Genomic DNA, 9,228 nt, shown 5'->3' with positions numbered 1-9,228 from the left:
CTTTTCTGTATGCAGGTGGAAGCGTTCCTTAGTTTATTTTATAGGTTTGATTAATTCCTTATACTCAGTCAACTAAAACCTACTAAGTACATATGAATTGTACTCACCCCTACTCCTGTATCCCTTTTTGATGCAGATACTAGTCGGGGTACCTCACGTGGCAGTTGATATTCTAGCGGATTGTATATTCTTAGATTAGTGGTGAGGTTCCAGAATTCGGATCGTCACTAGTCTATTTTTATTTTTCAGTCTTTTGTATCATTCAGAGACTTATGTTGTATCTTCAGATTCGAACCTTGTATTAAATGCTCTTTATACTTATGACACCAGGTTTTGGGATAATTTTTTTTTTATTTAAATTATGGCATCACTTTTCCCTTTGGGAGTCTTGTATGAGTTTTATTTTTAGGGTTACAAATCAGATTGGGTTTTGAGATGTCTGTCATCATGACCTCGATTTTTGGATCGTGACAGTATATTATGTAAGAGAAGAAAAAAAACACATGGGGTCTCACAATATGATATTGAACTATCCCTATATATTTAATTTACTCTCTCCATTCTATATAAATTGACGGCATCGATGCCGGAGTGAGACTTTTTTGTATACAGGTTGAAGCGTTCCTTAGTTTATTTCATAAGTTTGTTTAATTTCTTATACTCAGTCGGTCAAATCTACTGAGTACATGTGGATTGTACTCACCCCTACTTTTGTGTCCCTTTTGATGCATATCCTAGTCAGGGTATTCCACTCAACAATTGATTTCCTCTAGCAGATTGAGTCGTACCGGATTAGTGGTGAGATCATGTTATCCGGATCGCCATTAGTTTCATCTTTTGCTTTCGTTCTTTATTTTTGTTCGAAGACTTATGATGTATATAGTATACGACAGTTGTACTAGATGCTCCTTACATTTATGACACCTGGTTTTAGGATATTTCTTCGTTATTCTTCTTTTTGTTTCTTTTGTGGCCAGACTTCCCCTTTGGAAATCTCGTATGAGATTTATTATTGGGCTTACACATCAGGCTGGATATTGACATGTATGTCATCATGACCTTGATTTTTGGATCGTGACAGTTGGTGTTGATGTTTGGTATTTAGGTTATGTATTATGGTATACTGATGGAAGAGTTTGGTAATTGGGCTGAGGATTTTTATAAATTGGTGGACATCCTTGGTAGTTTGGTTGGTCGTAAAAGACGAGGTATAGACTGTATGGAACTGGTGAGTAATTGTTGGGTGAAGAAAAATGGAGGGAATTTCATTGAAAGGGCCGGACCCAAAGTACCTTTGTATCTTTGTTTTGGGACTAAAGGAGATGACCGACACATCTTCTGTTTTTTTTTTCTGGCAAATTATGTGGCATTGGCCTATAGTGTTTTTCCAGTAACTTGCATGGCGGTAAGGTTTGTAACATTTACAGATTTAAGCCCATCCTCTATAGCTTGTGCCATCTTAATCAGCCGAGTGAATATTTGTCCCATTATGGGCAATATCTTTTTATAATATCTTGTCTCTTGGATCCGAATGAAGACGACAGTTAATTTACTTTCAGTCATGGAAAGTTGTACTCTTCAAGCTTCCTTTCTCCAACGAGAAGCATACTCGCAGTAGTTTTTTATGATTTTTTATTTGATCTTCTCTAGATAATACTTGTTAGGAGCCTCTTAAAAATTAAACTAGAACCTTTCTAAAAAGGTTTTAGCCAGGTCTCCCAATGTTGCCCATTTTTGATGTAGCTCTTGTGACGTGAATCAATCTAATGCTTCTCCACTCAGTCTTCGACTGAACAACCTCAAAATCAATGCTTCTTTCTATCCCAAACTCATAAACTTCTCGTAATAAGTTCGGAGGTGCGCCATAATATTTTCGATGCCGATAAAGGTATCGAACTTAGCACTTTATAGCTATCCGGGAAACTCAATTTTGGGTGCACGCATAAATTTTCATAAATATTTTTTAAAAGATACAACATGAGAAAACATCACCAACTAGCTATGACTAAACTATTTATCACTTACCAAATTTTCTTTACAAGGCAAATTATTTATAAAATTTGTAATAAAATGGACTTAGAGCAAACTAATATTAAAGAATTCATTTGATTATGAATTGATATATAACTAATTAATTCATCATTATGTGATCCTGCTACTACAGAGTATTGTAGTAGCACCTCTTTTTCTATATATATGGCCCTTCAAGCATAAGCCTAACAAAATGAAATTATGACTTTCTGGCTCTGAGCTTCTTTTCCTTCTTCCCCATATGACCATTGTGACTTGTGATCGGTATAAATTACCTCTATTTGTTATAAATATATTTGTATTAAAGTGAATGTCCATTTAGTTATTTTTGGAGAAAAGTTAGGAATAGTTACTTTGAAACCATGCTAGTTTTCTCCTATAAATAAAGGGGTTTTTATTCATTGTATTTCATTCTTCTCATTCTATCTTCTCTCTACTTTTCTATACAATATTTTTCTTCTTCCTTAATACTTTATAACACGTTATCAATAGGAGACTCTGGCATTCTAAATTAACTTTTTAATTCAGAACTTGAGGATACCACCACCTCAGTGGAAATTAATGACAACTTCTCTTTTTGTTATTTTCTTTATACGGTGATGATAGAAATTAAATTGATGCGAGATTTCATTAACATATTACTCTAGAGGTGTTAAATGTTTCCCTCTGCTAAAGTGATTTTTATTAACATACTACTCCAGAAAAGTTATGTTTGTTAAGATGAAACATCACTTTTAACGTTTGTTCTTATGTATCATGTAAAATTTTACCTTATCTATGGTCTCTTTAGAATTCTTTGATATAACGTCATTTTGAATTCGAGCAAAGATATTAATTTGTTTGCAACTCTGGCAGAGTTTTAAGGGAAATATGACCATCAGAAATGGTTATATTTCACATGTTTAGTTGTAATTAAACTTGTTAATTATTGTAAGTGGTTAAATTTTACGGTGCTTCATAATTTCTAAAGAATAATTGTTTTGAAGCCTGGCATACTCTAAAAGATGTTAGAGAAAAGTTCTCTACATTATTATACATGTCTCGATTTGTTCCTAAAGTAGCAATATCTTAAAAGACATTCTAAGATAATATAATTTAATAGACTTAAAACATATTCAGAGATTTATGTTCTATTTCCGAAGAAAAGTTACAAATGCATATACATTTCATAAAGCGAATGTGATAATAAAGTACATTTTATAAATATGAATGTGCATTTGATTGTGAATATATCACGACTCAGCTCCAAAAAAAGGTTGAATAATTCAGAATAAATATTCTATAAAAGACTTTTAAGTTTACTCTGGAAGTAGTTAATCTAAATTTTCTGCTGATGTAATAAGACTTTGAAATTTACTTTTGAATTAGTAAGTCTAAAATTTACTCCTGACATAGTAAGACTTAAAAATTTACTCTTGAAGTAGTAAATCTAAAGTTTACTCCATATGTTTACCTTTTTCTGGAGTTTAACTCCCTAAAATCCGCTTGACCATAACATCTTAGATTTCAGCTTGAAATTGAATATCATAATTTTTGACAATTTCAAAAACACCAAAAAAATTATTTTCACTTCATAAAATTACTCACAGAAATTGGAAAACAACCCCAATTTATATTCTTGGACAAACACAAATTTTCAAATTTCATTTTTCTTTTTGAAAATTAAAATTGTTCTTTTCAATTGTCACAATGAAACATGGTCAAACGATTGCTATGATTTTGAAATTTACTCCTGAATTATTATTTTTTTGAACTAGAATGTTGAGACATGCCTAGAAAAATCTCCCAGGTAGGATCATGGGAAGGTGACCCTCAGCTCAAATACAACAAAATAAAGCTCAAAATAACACAAATTTAAACTTAAAGTAAAAAAGATATATTATAAAGGTACCAATAATGTATCAATTTGTAGGCTTGTCAACAAGAATAAATGTATTTGGTACATAAAACAAGATGTCAAATGAACATCACTACAAAACATCAAGAAAAATAAGGATCACAGCAGAACCAAAAAGTCTTATCATTTTTCCAGAGAAGCTTTAGGAAAACCAAAATCTATCACTGTATTGCTCCCTTCTTCATGTTATTATTTTACCTCTGCATCCGCCTTTGGAGTTTTATGCAATTGAAAATGGGAGAAAATAAAAATCGCACTCAAGACCGACCTTCTAAAGAAAGTACTTCTGTTGAATATTGGGTATAGTTTGGTAATCTAAAAAGATAAAACAGAAGAATTAAAAGGAGAAAAGGTTGGGATAAATTACCAATTGGCAAGAATCCTGTTTCTCCAGAAACCAATTTAGTATCTACTAGCAAAAATCACATATGTCAGCAACCCATAACAGCACAATTATACACAAAGCTACCAGATCGCTTTCGTCCAAGCAAGTTCCACTGAGGCGGTCCTTCACTTGGAACCCATGAATTAACCTCGATATGACCTTCACCCATGGTTCTAGGCCCTCCAATTACAATTAGCCTATCACCACAAGCTCTAAAAGCCAAACCCCAACCATTCATCGAAGCTGCTCTTTCAGGCAATCTTCCTATGGTGGCCCATGCTTTATTTTGCTTGTCATACTTCCTCACCTCCATGTCAGCATAATCAGCAGCATACAAATCATTATTTACAACTGCCACCAAAGGAGGTGCTTCAGATGTAGCAGGCATATCACCCCTAGCTCGTACAGGAGACATGCTCGAAATTTCAGTCCATTTTCCTGTTTTCAGATCGTATTCTTCTCCACAGGTCAATAGCGCGTTTGACGACTCTGTACCACCAATGCCTCCAATTACATAAAACTTTCTGTCCATAAATACCGCAGAACACATCTTACGCCGCTTGTTCATGCTTGGTAAAGTCTTCCATGTTCCAGTCTCTGAATTGTAAAGTTCTGCTGAGCTGAGGATATTGCCCTGTGAGTCACAACCACCAGCTAGAATGGCAATCTCCCCAGAGCTGGCAGAGCCAAACAAACACCTTGGTGCATTCATTTGCAATCCAGATGACCAACTGTTTGTCAGTATACTGTAACGATAAATGACATGCGACAAAATCTCCTTTCCAAACACAAGCAGCTCTGTGCCAACAGCCAAAGACTCCTTGTCTGAGAACACAAAGCATTCATTGAAATTCATTGATGGTAGATGCATCCAGCGGCAACGACTGGGGTCAAAAGCTTCCCATTCACGTAGATGGCAAGAAAAATAAACCCAATGCTCAAACACACCTTGTTGACGTCGCAATCTGTAAAGCTCTCCACTCCGAATTAACGAGCGAAAGCTACGATTCAAAGATGCAATAGCACCATAATCAGACCTGGAGCAATGAATGAGAGAGCTAACGGAGTTGTCTCGGCCAATAGAAGGAATAAGAGAACTATTATCTTCATTATGACGCTGATTACCAGCTTGGTCATCTGTTGACAATAGAGTGACTTCTCCATTGAGAGCATCAGATAACTTTGGTAACTTGCTCTGCACAACTTCACTCTCCTGATCATTTTCCAATGGCCTTTTACCATGCTGAACTTCAATCATATCAAGGCTGTAATTCATGCAAGCTGACCAGTTGCTTTCTCTTGGAAAATCCCTCGGAACCAAACAAGACCTGTCTTCCAACATGTCGTCCAGGTTCAACCTAACCATAGAATTCCCAATAAGAATTCATCAAAACAAAGACAGAAACCTATTGAATTCTAAATAACCGAACAACAAAATTATCCCTCATCAAAGCACAAGAAAGGAAATCGATCTCTAACTACTCTTTCCATCCACATCAATTTGATCACAAAATAAAGCAATCCCACTAAAGCCAATATCTTATAATGAACAAAGCCAATCTAGATTACACAAATGCAAAGTAAATTTACAACCAAGCACTCATTTAAGGTACAATTCAGATAAAGTGCCTCTTACAAAGATTTGATTCTTCAATACACATCATAACTGCAGAAGCCAATCTATATACAAATAATTAGAAACACCTCAAAAGCTGAAAATTTTTCAATCAAATGAGCATGCAAGAACAAAGAATAACTGAAGAATGTCAGTAAACAATTGAATTCGCCAGAAATTACACAATTGGAATCAAAAGCGCCCTAAATATTGAAGCATTCAATCAAAGGAGCAATAAGCAACTTCCAAAAAGATTCAATTTTTCAATACATTAAGTCAGTAAACCTTCCAAGATAATTAAAATTAGCCAGAAATGGCGAATACCCAGAATCAGAAACACCCAAAAATTGCTATAGAAACTAAAACTTTGGATAAAAAAATGCATACTTTACCGACCCAGATCTCTTATTTCAGATCATAAATCACCCAGCAACTCAAAACCCATTAAAAATAATTCGATTAGATCTCTTTATCATGCTTACAAAAATAAAAGGCAAAAAAGGAGTACCTGATTGGATTTATGTGAGGAAGAACAATCTGTTCTCTCCCTCTCTCTCTCTCTCTCTCTTTCTCTATGTATACATCTTCAACTTAAAATTCTACTCTGTGTATGTGTGTGTGTGTTGTTCTCTCTTCTTTTTTTTTTTTGGGGGGGTGTGATTTTGGGTTTCAACTGCTCTGGATTCTTTCTGCAATCAAAGTAGACTTTGGCTTCTGCTTTGGGGCATAATTTTTAGAGGAACCTTTTATCTCTCTTCCACACTATTTTATGTCAACTACTAAATTAATATATACTAAAAAATAATGTTACTGTTCATTCCACAGCTGGATATGTGCCTATGCATATGCTTTTTCCCATTATGTGTGTATAAAAAATACACAGAAAGATAGAGAATTATATATACAAAAGTACGGAGAGGTATGAAAGGGTGTGCTATGGAATTTCAGGTTCAAATACTATATAACTCTTTTTATCTATTCTAATTTTGATAAATAGAGTTATCTAACTGTGTCAGGCCAAAAAATTCATTAAGCAAGTTCAAAATATAAAAAAATAAATATATAAATAAAAAAAATAATTTTTTATTAAGGAAATTCAAGTGGACTTCCTAGAGCCTTACTAGTTTCACCCTTACCTGGCGGCTTATGGAAGGTGGTAAATATCTTGTAAAAAAATGTCAACCCGAATACCACAATTAACAAAAATAATAATATATTAGCTTAGGGTCGTCTGGGATATATTGGTTAAAAATTTAGATTAGTTTTCACATTAAATTGATGTACTTTGTGCTTTGATGCATTAGAGTAGTAGCTTCTCTGAATATGTTCCTTTTATTTCTTCCATTTTTTTGCCAAGTGGCAATGTAATAATTACATTAAATACTCTCTATAAAATTCCTTCTGCATTTTTAAGTGACACTAATTTGAATTAGGTTGAGCAAATGAAGATTTGTTTGTAGAAGAATGGACCTATTATAAAATATTGGATAAAATATTAAGCGACATTTTTGATTCAAGTTGTTTTGCCAAATAAATTAGAGGGATCCATATATTATTTTATGGATTATAAAGAATAAAATAACTAAATAATTAATAACTAAATCTTTTGCATGACTAATACATGCATGATATATAAATGTTCTCATAATCAATCTCTACATTATTGATCACTAATGATGATAACCTGCAATTTTTTGATATTTTCTAATATGCATTTTTGTAAAAGAAAAAAAAATCTTAACGAATTTAAATTAGTGTGTGAAACTTAGCTTGTCATAAATCCTAACTAATCATCAGGATTTATGGCCAAATTTTAACAAATCTCTAACTATTTGATCACGAAATTTAATGAATCACCAGATTTTGGCCACAAAATTATGATAGATTGTCATAATATATTGTGTAAAACTATGGCTAAAAGCTATTTTTGCGCATCTTATTTTATAGGATCAATATTAAATATTAATTGTAAAAAAACTTATCTACAAATCAGTGATCAAAGGGTTCATTTCTTATGTTTTCAATGATTTTTACAGTGAATATATGAGTTTATATATTGACATAAGTCTTCTTTTTTATCGAATAAACTTGTATGTTATAATACTGTTTTGTAATCCTTTGTATTGATGACTTGTATTAACTTTTCAATTAAGTTACATGATGAAAATCAATAAAAATAAACAGATTATATGAAGTAGATATACATAACTAAACTTAATAAACTACTCTCTAACTGAGTTGGACCTATTTTCCGTTTAAATGGTAATATTAGTACATGCTCATATATTGACTTGAATAGTTATGCTTCACTAACGAATACAATTGTTCCTTTGCATAATTATATGTGTGATGTATTTGTTTTAACTATAGCATATTTGTCTGATGATATGCTTTTTCAAAAAATTTATCTCTGAGATTTGTCTCACTTCAATCTATCTTTAATCAAAAGCAAATTGAAAGGGCCTAACTATGTGGACTGAAAACAAAATTTAGACGATGTTGTTCTTACTTCTAAGAGTTATAAATATGTGTTGCTTGAGGAATGCCTCATTAAACCGGCAGATGCTACTGAGAATGAGCAGGATCTTTCTCCCTCTGTGGCATTTAGGATTGACAAACATGTGTATTCCTCTTATAAGCGGGTGAAAGCCTAAAAGAAAAAGAAGAAGTCCCCCAAGGTTGAGGCACCTAAAGGTGTTAGAGGTGGTGTGACTAAGCTTAAGAACAAGTGCTTTCATTACAAGAAGCCTGGTCATCACAAGAGGCAATGCCCCGACTATCAAGCTAAAATGGTGAACAAATGGAAATCTTATTTAAATATCGTTTAAACCTATTTAACAACTATTTCTACATATTTATGGACTATAGATTCGAAAGTCATTGATCAAGTCTGCACTTTTTTTACAGAAATTTCAAGAGACTCAACGCCTAAGTGAGAATGAAGTTTGTGTTTTTCAAGCCAATGGAGAACCAGCATCAGCCCTAGCTGTAGAAGATGTCTGTTTTTTGTTCAGTTATTTCAGAATTCTAACTTTGAAAAATATTCTTCTTATTCCTTCGATAAAAAGAAATTTAATTTCTGTTTCAAAAATAATATAATGGATGTTGGTTGCTTTGTCAATAATTGTGATGTTATTAAGTATAATAATCGTTTTATCCATAGTGCTCATAAAATATATGGTTTATTTGTATTTGAAGTCTCCCATAATATGCTACAATAAATCGAATTAAATAATTACATCGATGTCATATCAATATAAATAAGATTTCAAGGTTGATTTCTGATGGACCTTTAAGTTC

At 32.9% G+C, this 9,228-nt stretch overlaps 1 protein-coding gene across 2 annotated transcripts; it reads right to left on the bottom strand.

Moving 5' to 3' along the window:
• Positions 1–3,928: 3,928 nt before the first annotated feature.
• Positions 3,929–6,808, bottom strand: LOC129871115 (F-box/kelch-repeat protein SKIP11-like). 2 transcript variants are annotated; one of them, XR_008762192.1, is made up of 3 exons: positions 6,437–6,807; positions 4,296–5,671; positions 3,929–4,138 (listed from the first exon to the last, which is right to left on the bottom strand). XR_008762192.1 is itself a non-coding variant. In XM_055945992.1 (2 exons), the coding sequence occupies exon 2, from the start codon at positions 5,653–5,655 to the stop codon at positions 4,360–4,362; it is 1,296 nt and encodes a 431-aa protein (XP_055801967.1). In that variant the 5' UTR covers positions 5,656–5,671; positions 6,437–6,808; the 3' UTR covers positions 3,929–4,359. The 2 variants fall into 2 exon arrangements, 1 of the variants encoding a protein (XP_055801967.1); XM_055945992.1 differs by having other exon boundaries at positions 3,929–5,671; positions 6,437–6,808.
• Between the last annotated feature and the right edge of the window lie 2,420 nt (positions 6,809–9,228).

The sequence above is a fragment of the Solanum dulcamara genome, chromosome 10 (assembly GCF_947179165.1).
Source record: "Solanum dulcamara chromosome 10, daSolDulc1.2, whole genome shotgun sequence".
Classification (NCBI taxonomy): domain Eukaryota; kingdom Viridiplantae; phylum Streptophyta; class Magnoliopsida; order Solanales; family Solanaceae; genus Solanum; species Solanum dulcamara.
The sequence above is the reverse complement of the archived record's forward strand: the minus strand, read 5'-3'. Positions and strand labels throughout refer to the sequence as shown.

What these genes read in the sequence shown, in the direction of transcription:
- LOC129871115 (XM_055945992.1), bottom strand. Translation starts at nt 5,655, where the DNA reads ATGTTGGAAGACAGGTCTTGTTTGGTTCCGAGGGATTTTCCAAGAGAA.